This window comes from Aphelocoma coerulescens, chromosome 12, assembly GCF_041296385.1.
Source record: "Aphelocoma coerulescens isolate FSJ_1873_10779 chromosome 12, UR_Acoe_1.0, whole genome shotgun sequence".
NCBI lineage: Eukaryota > Metazoa > Chordata > Aves > Passeriformes > Corvidae > Aphelocoma > Aphelocoma coerulescens.
This window is the reverse complement of record NC_091026.1, coordinates 14,179,528-14,192,876: the sequence shown is the minus strand read 5'-3', so window position 1 is coordinate 14,192,876 and position 13,349 is coordinate 14,179,528. Positions and strand designations below refer to the sequence as shown.

General features: G+C 56.9%; 1 protein-coding gene across 1 annotated transcript; it reads left to right on the top strand.

The window, feature by feature from the left end:
• Positions 1–6,924: 6,924 nt before the first annotated feature.
• FEZF2 (FEZ family zinc finger 2) lies at positions 6,925–9,848 on the top strand. Its single transcript, XM_069027850.1, has 4 exons — positions 6,925–7,925; positions 8,016–8,150; positions 8,242–8,374; positions 8,804–9,848. Exons 1-4 carry the CDS (start codon positions 7,140–7,142, stop codon positions 9,058–9,060), a joined length of 1,311 nt encoding a protein of 436 aa, XP_068883951.1. The 5' UTR covers positions 6,925–7,139; the 3' UTR covers positions 9,061–9,848.
• The last annotated feature ends 3,501 nt before the right edge of the window (positions 9,849–13,349 follow it).

Here is a 13,349-nt window from a genome sequence, read left to right as displayed (position 1 = left end):
GAGAGGGGAAGCCTGCACTGGAAGGGAGGTACGAGGAGATAAATAGCTCAAAGACTAGAAGCGAACATGGTGATGAACTCTGATAACGGGGAAGGTATTTTTCTATCCAGCTAAACAGGCAAAGATTGCAGGTTTGGTTTGACATCAGAGGCAGAGCACGTGGCAGCCTCTAAGCCCATCCAGACCCTCACATCAGGGACAGGAACATGTCCCATAGGCATGTTCAGCAGTTCTGGGAGTCAACCAGTAGCACAGCCCAATGGGGACAGGAAGGATGACCAACCAGGGACAGCTAACGCTCACCATGACAGATCTACCCTTGGTCATCTGCTTGGTGTATAAGCAGGAATTGATGAGCCAGTCCCTCCAACACAAACTGGCCGTGGTCATGGAACACCAGCCTCATCCATGGACTGTGGGACCAAAAGCCTAGATCTCCCCATGGAGAAACAGTTACCCTGGTGAGGTCCTCCACACCCAAGAAGTCTCAGAGTTCTTGGTGGGTTCTGCAGTGCTCTGTGTTTTGTGAGGAGGAACTGAAGCAGCTCCTCTGTGCCCCAGGGCTGATGACTTGCCCGGGCTTTTCTCACAACTCATCTTCATCTTTATTGTCAGAAATAGTCAAACTATCTCCAGCCCCACCCCAAAATCACAAGCTAGGCTCATAATTAAATCAAATCAATAAATTATCATTTCTTTTTACATAATTTCTGGGTATTCTTGAACACTCAGGAAATACTTGGATTGTGCATTGAAGTTTTTTCCTCCAGTAACGAGGTCTGGATTTTTAGTTTGGGTTCTCATTGTTGAGGGGATGTTTTGTGGTTCTTCTAGATCATGTCTTCTGGAATTAAATCAGCCCTTTTCTTGTGCCCAAGCAGCACAGCAGCACTTTCACTCGTCAATCTGGGAGTCTTGCCAGGCTCTCTCTGACTTAGCCACCATGAGGGACAGGAACGCTGCAGTCCAGCCAGTCCCACACACCCCAGAGGAAGGGGACAACATGCTGCCATCCGCTGCCACCTCCATACCACTCCACTTGGAGTCCAGCTCTGCAGCAGATGGGGACACCTGTGACAACAGTTTAAACAATGGCAAATACAAATCTCAAACAACCTAACATAGCATAGCCAGAAAGACTGGACAATACCGAGTGAGGAGTGAGTGGCAAAACGACAGTGGAAAGATTGGTTTTGAAAAGATTCTTTCTCTATTTGGTTTTCTTCATTAAAAAAGCAAGTAATTTCAAAAAGGAGATGTTTTTCTATCTCATTAAGGGGAGAATAATTCAAAACACATGGAGTTTGTCCCACTTACTTTTTTGGCCATCCTTCTTTCAAGCAAAAAAAAGGGAAGGAATAGGAACACAAAACTGAAGTGGGCTTCTACCCATTTTCACTCCTTTTGCTCCTTTTCCTGAAACGTTTTTAGTAGGAAAGTGAGAACAAGGCCATCTCCCTATTATATTCTCCTTCTCTACTTCCTCCCACCTTTTCTCCTAAATAGAAAATAAGGGGAAAAAACCCCTACAAACCCAGAAAAACTTAAAAGCTCCCACTCTTTCAAAACAAAAAAGTACAACATTTCAAAACATTAGGAAGGAACATCTTTCAGTTTCAGTGTTCAGAAATGAAACGCAGCATTGCTCCATTACTGCAACGCGAAGGATGACTATTTCCGACAATAAAGATGAAGAATAGCAGCTCACCCTTTCAACAATTTCTTCCTTGCCTTATTGGCCAGGTTGGCTTTGGATATGGTGTGGATTCCACCGACTCCTCGCCTGCCTCCTGGGCTAGACCAGTCTCGCACCAGGAACTAGATTTCCCTCATGATGTCTCTCTCCGCTCCTCACAGGCAGGCAGGCAGGCAGCGTTTTTGGGGCATAAAGCCTGGCTGGGATCAAACCGTTAGTTACCATTCCTGTTGACAGGCAAACTAGAATAAGCTCTGGCTCACTTTCTCTGAGCTGCGGAAGAAGGAATGAGCCGGGAAAAGAGTTCATTCAATTGCTTCTGTTTGGCAGCTCTGCAGGACTCTCCGCATAGACAGAAAGAGATGTGGCAAGTAAGGAGTTGCCATTTTTAGAATTACATAAGCCCATTTGATTGTCATCGAGGCACTCTGTGCAGCTCCTGCCACAGTGCCCTGCCAGTTGCTCTGCAGTGGGACTAGATTTCAAACAGCTTTAGAAGCAGGTCAGATACCAGCTTTTAAAATTGAATTCAGGTTGAAAACATCGATGTTTTCTACTCCTTCCATCACTGACAGAGTAGACCAGCACAGCCATGCAAGGACTCTGAGCCAGTTTGCTTCCAAAATCCCTACTAACTACAGGTCCTCTGGGACCTGTACAGTGGTCCAAAAACTTAGGTCCCTAATTAAAAAAAAAAAAATCTGAAAATACAAAATAAAATTATCTGCCTATAGATAGTCAGGAACATACATAACTCAATAAAAGGGACAAAAAAAAATATTCTGGAGGGTCTCAAAGCCTCTGCTCCATCCAAGGTGGCCTTGCCAGGCACTACCCCTGCCCCAGTGTGGCAGTCTCCATTGGGTGACAGGGCAGGAGGGTCACCCTACCGATGCTATGGGCCCTGCAGGATAGGATGGACTGCCCATGGGAATTAAGGCATACAGTACTGCAGGGGTACTGCTCCCGTTGTACAAAGTACCGCGGTTTAAGGAATAACGGGAAAGATTCACGTGGGTAACAACCCTCTCTTCATCCCTGCCCCAAACTTTGCTACCCTAACTTCTCTGTTCGTCGCTCATTAATTTGTCCAAACAGTGTCTGTCTCTGACCATTGCAAACCGACCTGCGACCAAACACCTTCGGAGCATCCCTGGGCTGACCCTTCCAGGTCGTAATTACTGCCTTGCATGCAGACAGACCCAAATCCAGCACGGTGGGGCAAGGGCCGGGCAGCTCCGCAGCCCAGCCCTCCTCCCAGCCCAGCCGTGGGCCCCTCCAGCGCACCTTTGAAAAAGCTGCAAAGCCACAGAAAAAGCTGCTCCCCCACCCTGGCTCACAAAGACAGCCCGATCCTAAGTGCCTGGGCTGGTGGCTCACCCGGCAGTCCATCACCTTCTATTAAAAAATAATAAGGAAAAAAATTGGGAAAAAAGTATTTAGAAAAATACCTATAGAAAGCAAAGCAGCATAGAAATAAAAGCCACCATTTCGGGGAGATTGAAGCATAACGCTAATAACTTTCGGCAGCTTCCACTGTGGAGTTTAAGCAGCTGCCAAGTTAAATAACTAGGAGGATCCTAAGTTATCTTCCAGTAGACCAGAAATGCCCAGTGCCGACTGCCCGGGCGGAGGCGGCCCGACGGACGCGGGGAGCTGGGCCGGGCCTGCGGGGCCCTGCGCTCCCGCCCGCCTGGGACCCACCCGGGACGCGTCCCCGGGAGTCCCTCACCAACAGGGTCTGGCCGTCCAAGAGCGAAAGGGGAACCCCCGCCGGTTTTCGATGTCAGCGGCCGGGGAGCGTTTGGGGCTGGGACTGCCGGGAGCGTGCGGGACCGCCGAGAGGAGCGGGCGCTAGAGAAGCCGCGGGTGACCCTGCGTGTCCCGCATGGCTCCGGCCCGGCCTGCCCGGGCACCGCACTCGTTTTTCTGGGGAGGCAGCGGCGTAAAAATAACCGTAGGAGCGATCGAGTCCGCAATGGGAAAGTCTTTGCGGCGTGCGCCTTACTGGGAAAAATATGCAAACCATTTCTCCCTCCAAATGCCGGGGGTGAAGGATTAAAACCCCACGGGAGAACTGCCTCCACGGGGGATGCGGAACGCGGGCCCGAGCCGGGAGCCCGCTGCGGAGCCGAGCCGGGAGCCCGCTGCGCGCCCGACGTGCAGACGCTCCTGCCTCCCGAAGCCGGGCTGGGCCGCTCGACCCCCCCAGACCCACCCCCCGCCCCGCTTGGCACTCCGGGAGCAGAGGGGCTCGGGCTCGGTGGTGGGCAGGCGACGGGGCTGGGGCAGCTGTCTCAAAGTCAGTCAGTTGTAATATGCTCGCCAGAACAGCAGAAGTCGAATCGATAGAGACGGCCTCCAGCTGTGCCTAAACCTGCGATTTAAATTAAAATACTGAGCTCTGATGCCCGGGTCTTAGCTGGGATCTCAACGCCCTGATGCGTAAGGCGTGCGGCACCCGGTTTCGAGCCGGCCGGGAGACAGCGGCACGGCCCAAGCCGGTACCCGGCCTCGGGATACACGGGAGCTTCTCCGGGCTGCAGGAAGGAGGCAGCCCCGGGGCTCCGCAAGCCCCCCCCCACCCCTCCTCGCCCCCGGGAACCTCGAGGCCTGCGGGACCCGCTGCCCCGAGCAGGGCGGTGGGTGCGGAGTAGCGAGCCGGCAGTCGTCCCCTTGGCCAGGGAGGGAGGGAAAGAGGGAGAGACCCGATTCAGCAAACACCCGGGCAAGGACGAGGGCGGCTCGGGGAAGCTGGCAGCGAGCTCCCGGCCCCGGCTCCGCAGCCCTTCTTTTATCCTGCCCGAAATCATCTCGTTTACAGAAAATATTTGTTTGCACTATTAGTTGGTACTGGAGTTAATTACTCAACGTGTGAGCGGGGAGTAATATGGATAAAAGCAGCCCCAGTGTTTATTGTGTGGGTGAGCTGTTTGAGCGGTGCTTGAATAAACTGCAATTAGGGTTAGATAGAGATTAATTAACATGTGAGTGGCAAGGTGTAAAATAGTTCCCAACCCTCCACTCAGTATAATCTGCAGGCGAGGAAAAGAAGTTTGTGGAGGCTAATTAAATACTTCGCTAAAGCCCGCGAGCCCCGGGAGCGAGCAGAGCCCAGCCCAGCCGCCGCCTGCCCGCTCCCGCTGCCCGGAGGAGGCGCGGGCTGGGCGGGCAGCGCTGCTCAAGCACGGCGCGCCTCCCCGGGGCTCAGCCGGGCTCTCCCACAGCCCAGACACCGAGCACAGCTCCTGTGGTTCTCCGTGGTCCCGTCCCAGCCTCTCCCCCAGAAGCGGGACGGTTCCCTCGCTCCCTTGCACGCTGACCCGTCAGATCCGGGCGGGCAGGGCTGGGCGGACGCCAACACCTGATGCTCCAGGCGGGGTGTCACCCGGGGCTGGGCGCTCCCCTCTGCCCGCAGGCAGCCCGGGGCGGCCGCCGCTTTTAAAGTTTGTTTCTGGAGCGTGTTGTGGTTCGCAGGTGAAAAAGCCTGTCTGCAAACAGCCGACGGCGAGCTGCCCTGGCGGGGAGAGGAGGCGCGGCTTTGTCAGCGCCGCACAAAACCCCCGAATTCCTCTAAACTTTCTTAGGCGCGCGAGGGAGGCGGAAAAAAAAATATATAGGGGCCTTTTCATTGCTTGCTTTACCTCTGGCCAGGCTCAATCTAAACCCTTCGCTCCCCCCCCTCTCCCCCGGATAATCCTCCCCTTTATTTTAGAAACACACAAAACCAGGTTCCACGCAGCGCTATAGTGGCTACAAGTGAAAGAGAATTGAGCGCCCTGAATCGCCGGGGGAAAATTGGTTCGGCTGAATAGCCCCGGCGAGGGACGGGGCGGCTAATCAGAGCCGGGGGGTGCTGCTCTGCAGCCGGCCCTCCCCTCCCCCCCCCCCAAACAGGTGGACGCGGGACTCTCTCAATTACCGTGTCCTCGCATCTGAGGTTTCTGCAAATCCTCCCCTCCCGCATCACGGCGTTTTAATTAGAGAGAGGAAGGAAAGAAACCCCGGCATCCAGGCGCTATAATGTAGCGTCGCCTATCTGGGGGGGCGGGGGGGGGGGACGGGGGAAAGGGGGAAGAAGAAAGTGCGGCGGGCGGGGGGGAGCAGGACAAGGGCTAGAAGGGCAAGGGAGAGTCGCCGGGTGCCCCCGGGGCAGCGGGCACCTTTAGGGGGTGAACTTGCAGAACTTCCCTTCGCTGAACATAGGTCTTTTTTATTATTATTTTAAATTTTTTTTCAGCAGCGAAATCGAGTCCTGGACACGAATCCCTCCCCATTTATTTAAGGCTAATCACCAGCTACCCTGAGAGGGGAGAGGGTTGGAATTAAACTTAGTTTAATTAACATTAATGCACTGTCCTAATTAATGGGTTGGCTATTAATTTATACATGCTGGAGAGGCTCGCAGATAAGTGACAATTTATTAATTATCTTCCAGCTCGGTTGCAACGGAGCTGATTGCAGATGGGTTGCCAAAATAACTCGAGCATGGTTGCGTGGTAGATGCTTTAGAAAAAAAAAATCATTCTCCCCCTTCTTAAAAAAAAAAAAAAAAAAAGGAAGATGAAGAAAAAAATTCCGCACGCTCACTCGGAGTGGCTCTTCTAACCCCAGCAAGAACTGGAGCACTCTTTTCCACCCAACTTGTGAATCGCACTTGCCTTCTAATTTGCCACATGCAAAACGATTCCTCTGCTTTGCAAGTTGCTTTTTAAGAAGGGAGAGAGAGAGGAAAAACCCAGCTCGCACACGAGCGATTTGTGCGTCTTAAACTGGAAGGAAATCGTGCGTGGAGGGGGGGGGGCTCGTCTTCCTCTCTCTGCCCCAACCCACCGCGCTCCAGCCCGGCGCCTCGGCTTGGGGAAGATCCATGGTGGCATCCCCATGTCATTCTGCTCAAAGTGACTTCATATGATGTCAGCTTTAAATGTACGAGACCGTGATCTGACGCTCAGGAAGATGTTTGCTATCAAAATGTGACTGTGACCACACTGCGCTGCTTGGATGAGTCTCGCCGGCGCTGGGCAAAGGTAAGTGGTCCCAAGGCGAGCCCCGCCGCCCCTCGCCATGCCCCCCCCACCCCTGCTCCCGCATTTCCCGGACAGTGGCCATCGGTGGGGCTGGGCTGGGTGGCATTGGGCTGGGGGAGGTTTTTCTTTTTCTTTCTTTCTTTTTTTTTTTTTTTTTTTAAATACTAACAAGGTCTAGCTTGCATGTTACTTTAGCGTGTTCCGCTTAATGAGCAGTAATCTGGTACCCTACGTGCCATTGTTCTTGAATATGTTCATTTGAATATAAATAGGGAGGGGGTGCCCGTGGGGGGTGGGGTGGGGGGAGAACAAGGTGCTTATTAAATTGATTTGTCTCCTGGCTTTTCTGGAATGCAGAGCCGAGAGCGGGAGAGAGTCGCTGCTCACACCAAGTTTCCGCACGGCGGAGCGACATGGCGAGCCCGGGGTCGCTGGAGACGGTCATGCCTTCTTCCTGCCCCCGGCACGACGGCAGGGCCGCCACCGCTAACCCCTCAAAGACCCTGGCCTTCTCCATCGAGCGGATCATGGCAAAGACGTCGGAGCCCAAGCCGGCCTTCGAGGAGCGGCACGGCGGGCCGGGGCTGGAGCCAGGCAAGAAGCCGCTGAGCCTGTGCTCGCCTCTGCCCTGCGTGATCCCTATCCCGCCGCTGGGCTACGAACTGCCCTCCAAGACTCTCAGCTACTCGGAGCTGTGGAAGAACAGCCTGCGGGGCGGTGCGGGGCTCTGCAAAGCCAACTGCGGCGTCTGCTGCAAGGCAGAGCTCGCCCTGGGCCAGCCCAGCGGCCGGCTCATCAAGCCGCAGGTCATCCACCAGGCAGGGGCCGTTCCGGCAGCTCCCCGCTCCCTCTACTACTTCAACTACCTGGACGCCGCGTACCACCCGGCCGACCTCCTGCACGGACAGCTCTTCCCGGCCGGCCTGCTGGGCGCCCCGCCGCCGGGGGGGCTCTCGGCCCACCAGAAGCTTTTCCTGCTGGAGAATGCCAAGCTGGCAGGGCTGGCGGCCGAGAAGCTGCCGCCGCCGACTCCCTTCGCCCACAAGGAGCGGCTGCCGGGACACCTGGACCAGGTGATGAAGGAGGTGGCGGCGGTGGAGCGCGGCGGCCACCCCAAGGGCCACGCCAAGATGGGGGGCGGCGGCGGCGGGGCGGCGGAGGGCAAGCCCAAAAACTTTACCTGCGAGGTCTGCGGCAAGGTAAGCGGGGCGCCGGCATCGGGTGGGGGGGGCCGGGGGCGGCGACGGCGGGGCCGTGCCTGACCTCGCCTTCCCGGCGCTTTCCCGCAGGTGTTCAACGCGCACTACAACCTCACCCGCCACATGCCGGTGCACACGGGGGCCCGGCCTTTCGTCTGCAAGGTCTGCGGGAAAGGCTTTCGCCAGGCCAGCACCCTGTGCCGGCACAAAATCATCCACACCCAGGTAGGTGGGGGGCACCCGGGGTGTGGGAGGCGGCGGCCGCCCCTGCTCTCCGCGCAGCCCCCACTGACGGGCCTCTCGCACCCCGGTGCAGGAGAAACCCCACAAGTGCAACCAGTGCGGAAAGGCGTTCAACAGGAGCTCCACGCTGAACACTCACATCCGCATCCACGCCGGCTACAAGCCCTTCGTCTGCGAGTTCTGCGGCAAGGGCTTCCACCAGAAAGGTGAGCTGAGCCGGGACGCGCCGGGGCCCTCGCCCATCATTAGCGGGGATTAAGCGCGGCGAACCCTGTCGGACTGGGGGAAGCGAGGGGCGCAGGCAGAGCCGCCGCCACTCCCAATTACTTTCCCTCTAAGCCGGGCCGCACCGCCGGGCACTGCTGACGGTTCCCCCTAAATGCTTTTAAAATGAAAGGTACCGGGCCTTCGTCCTAATCCAGAGCCCTCTGTTTGCCGCGGGTCACCGGGTTGACCCTGCCTCTCATTTCTGCCATGCCAGTTGCGCGCTGCTCCGCGCTGATGCGGACCGAGTTTGACAAGTGGGACGGGGGTGAGGGGGGGAGACACTTCCTAATGCCCCCCCCTTACCTGTGCACCGTGAGGCCCGGGCACCCTCGGGTAACCCCCTTTTCCATCTTTTTCCTCCGTCGCAGGCAACTACAAGAACCACAAGCTGACCCACAGCGGAGAGAAGCAGTACAAGTGCACCATTTGCAACAAAGCCTTCCACCAGATTTATAACTTGACTTTCCACATGCACACCCACAATGACAAGAAGCCCTTTACGTGTGTCACTTGCGGGAAAGGATTTTGCAGAAACTTTGATTTAAAGAAGCACGTCCGAAAGTTGCACGACAGCGTCTCCAGCGCTCCTCCGCCGCGGGACCCTGGGCGCAGCGGGCAGAGCTAAGGGCCCGGCGCGCCGCCGCACGCAGACCCGCTCCACCAGGCCAGCACTATTTATCCAAAACAGCCTTCGCTTCTCTGTCTTTTCCCCAGCGAGCTCAGCCGCCGGTAGCAAGCGACCCCGAGCCGCAGTTGTATATAAGAGGAATCTTATTTAATGGCGCGTTGCGCCGCCGGAGCGGGCCAGGACGGGCCGGGCTGGCCGCCCCCCGCCCGGCGCCCGGACAACGCTCTTTATACGTGTCTGTAAATCTCCATTTTAAATGTACGCTCGAATAAGTGAGGAATATATCTATATCTATCATGGGACAATAAACCGGCCCTTCGCAGGTGTCTCATTTCCCACCTGAGCCCCGGCCCGAGTGGGGACCGGGCTGCACGGCGCTATCTCCTCCCCTGTGAACGCGGCTTGCAGGAGCTGCGGGAGCCGGGCCCTGCCGCTTCAGGGTCCGCCGAGCGCCGCGAGCATCAGAGGAGCAAAACGAGGGCGGGAGGGAGCCGGGCGGCTTCAGAGGCCTGCTGTCGCCCCCCGGAACGGGGGCAGAGCCCTTGCAGGACCCCCGGCGGGGCTGCGCGGCCCCGACCGGCAGCGCGAAGGGTGGCTCGGAGTTTCCCAGCGCCGCTTTTCGGGGTCGGTTTATTACGGCGTGTTTAAACCACTCCTGAATGACTATCTTTCCTTGCATGCAGATAAAATGATCTCACGCTTGCTTTCCAAGTAATGACCCAAATTAAGAGAGAAAACACAGACCCTTCAAACCACATTACATTAATCTAATCACTCCCAGCAGGCCTCATAAACTCTTTTTGATCAGAATATGGATAATCAACCACTTGGATTACACTAAATATTCCCTTCTCATCTTCCCCCCCCCCCCTCCCACTTTTAATACGCAAGTGTCTATTCCGGCCACGTCGTTAGGAACAATATTATTCTAACGGAGAAAGGAGATTGAGGCGGCCGGGCCGTGTGCGTGCTGCTCGGGCCGGGCTTGCCAATGAAGAGGGGAACGAGAGAGGCACCGAAATGCCTGGGGACGGCGTAATGGGGAGCTCACCTTTCTCCTCTTAACTGAGTGGTTAAATAGGGGGAGGCGAGGACGAGCACAGCTCGCCGCCGAGCGCAGGAACGGGAGTCGACCCCTCGCTCCGGGTTTCTGGATTCATTATTAGGCTGCGATGTTCCTCGCTCTCCAAGGAGCGGGCTGGGGGCTGGGGCCGGGGCTGCGGGCCCCGCGCTCCCGCTGTAGGGACGGGGCGATTTTAGAGTTTTCCGGGTTTGCATTTTCCAGTGTCTGAAATAGCATTTTGACGGTTTGAGGAGCGGAAAAGAATGTCAAGTGATCCTGGCAGCGGGGAAAGATCATGACCGAATTTGTTAAAAAAAAATTCAGAGAATTTTAGATTAAAAGGAAATTTTAAAAGGAAAAAAATGCAAACCCCGTCACCGATAAGTCACCGCTCCGGAAACTCTGTCGGGGGAGGACGGTCCCGCAAGTGAAGGGGCTGCGGCTCAACCCCCGACAGGCAGGAGCCGAGTCTGGCTCTCCCGCCGCCGCGACAGACGGGGCGGGACAACCCACGGGCCGGGGACAGCGGGAGGGACCCCTCTCTCCGGGAGGACACTGTGCCGGGGGAGGCCGTGGCAGGACAAGGTCCCGGAGGACGGGAGCGGGGCGCGCGCATCCCGAGTGGTGCCCATGGAACCGGTCCCGCTGCCAGGTCCGGGGGAAGCGCCGCCTTCTCCGCACCTCGGGCGCCGGGAAGAAGTCTGGGCTGCCAGCCGGGAGCCGAAAGCGGGAGCCAGGCGCGGCTGCGGGCCCTACAGACAGAGCGCAGGCTGCTTCCTCAGCTCTCCTGATGGGCGAGAGCAGTGCGAAACCCACTCCCAGGAAGGGAATTAAGGAAGCGCGTTCTTATCGCATTTTTATAAAAAGCGGCGTTGTTTACAGAGCCGTTTGGGGGGGGAGGGCATCCCCGTCACGGCTAAGGGCATCTTCGGGGCACCCTGAAGTGCCGTGTCGGCCGCCGCTGATGGGCTTGGTCACCTGGCCCCTCCACCGGGCGGTGGGCAGCCCTCCCCGGACCGGCTGTCGCTCCGGCTTCCCCCCGATCTCGGACGCGCTGGGAAGGGGCCGCGGCAGCGCTCTCGCCACCGGCCGGCCCTGGACCCCCCCCCCCCCCCCCCCGCATCTCGGCACACACAAGCCGCAGATCGCGGGGGAGGGGCGGCTCTGCCAGACACACACACGCCAGAGACTCCAATTATCTTCTCCCTCACAAGATGTTTCTGCTGTCCACGACTGCTCACACTTCGGCACTCTTGCCAGCAAGCCTCAATAGCACAAAACCCGCACAAAAACCCCTCGCCCGGCGCCGCAGCCGCGCACACAACAGATTGAGCGGTGCCGGTGCCTCAGGGGGAGGGTTAGAGGTGCCTCCGCGCAGAGAGCGACGTGCCAGCGCCGCCGTGCTTCCCCCCTCGGCCCGCCCGGCCCGGCCCGGCACTTCCCCGAGACCGGGCGGCTCCCAGGTGTGTCCCGACACCGCGCCGGGCACCGGGAAGAGACCAACCTACAGGCAGCTGCGTTGCCCTTTTCCCTGCACTCCGCTCTCCAAACGTCTGAGCAACCAGTTTGCTGCTAGAAACATGTTAATTGCCAACGGAGCTCATTAAGGCATGCACATGCAAAACACAGCGAGGGAGATTAAATGGACAAAAGCGCAATAATGAACTGTCAAAAATCGGACCCATCTACACGACCAGGAGCCCTCAAGAATGAGGCATTTAGAGGCAACAAAGGATTGTCTGGGACAGGAAGAAAGGACGACCTAGACTTTTGTTTAGTCAACACAATTGATTACAAATGAGAGATTAACAGGATAGCTTCAGAGTTTTTTTGAAGGAGGCAGAAGAGAAAAGTCCAATTAAGTGCACCGAATGTTAACTACATTGATTTCCACGGCCAGCGCTGGAGAAATTCTCATTAAACCATCCCTGGCGATCCCTTTTGGAAAGTAATTTGTCTCCCTGATGGAGCAGAGAAAGGGAGCCATGTAAAGAGAAAGAAGCGCTAGTTCTTGGCACAATGAGCTTAGGAGACACACTGGAAAGAGCCAAAGGGGGAGTTAATGAGCATCTGACAAGCCGCTTGGACCCGGGCCTGAAGAGCAGCGATGAAAAGATGGAATTGGCCAACAACTATTCTTTATATCAAACATAAAAAGGCCAATCTGAAACAGGGCTGCTCAAAGCTGGTGGGGAAGAAAAGAAAGGCCCCCAGTGAGGGGTGGAGTGGAGGGCTCAACTGCCCCATTGGGACGGGGGAAAAAAATGCACTGGCATGTCCCTCTCGGAGCGAGCGGAGCTGCTGGCCCTCGGCACTACGCCCCGGCCGGGTACGGCAGAGGAGGGCCGGCAGCCCCGGGCCGGAGGCGCTTGCACAGACCCGAATCGCCCCAGGGTAGCCGAGCTCGGTACAGTTTAATGAAGTTATTCCGCGGAGGGTGGTCACCGGTCATCCCAAATCACGGCGGCCCGGCTCTCCCCGAAATCTGCCTTTCTCCTCCCCGGGGCTACATTGCCCGACCCCTCCCGCTGCCCCGGCTGCGGCCCACCCCCCTCCCCGGGGGACCGGGCACCGCGGAGCGCAGCGCAAGACAACGCGCGTCGTGTAGACACGGCTCGCTCGGAGGCTCTTAAATCAGATTAGAGCTCGTTAATAACAATTTTGGCTTAAGTCTGTATTGACTTAGGTTTAGGAATGGCTAAGCACTTTCACTTAAGTCAACACCAGAGCTAAATTGACACATGCCTTTCCGAAACCGCTGTGTCCCCCAGGACGCCCAGGTGCCTGCGGGACTTATCCTTCTGCCACTTTAAGCCGTTTTACGGAAGTATCTGCAGGATTTTTAAGTAAGCCTGCTGGGCCTCAACTGTGCCAGCCCACCCCTGCGTGTCATCCACGATGGTCCCCCCTCCAGGGACGGGTTTCATGGACCTCACCATGCCATCAGGGCACTTTTGTTCTTTGGGCTCTTGCTGCCAGTCCTTGTGGTCCTTCCCCAGCTCTCATGGTGTGGCTCCTGCCCACTCCCTAACACCTCCTGCCTCTCTCCTCAGGTTCCCTCTAACCCCTTCAAATTTGTACCCTGGATACCCTCAGAAAGCCGGGGCTGCATTGCCATCCACAGCCGAGTTCTGTGGAGAGAGTAAGGGGCCAGAGGCAGCTGCTCCTGCAACCGAGAGGAAAGACGGCACGGCGGGTCCCAGTGGAGGCGCTGCCCTTCAGC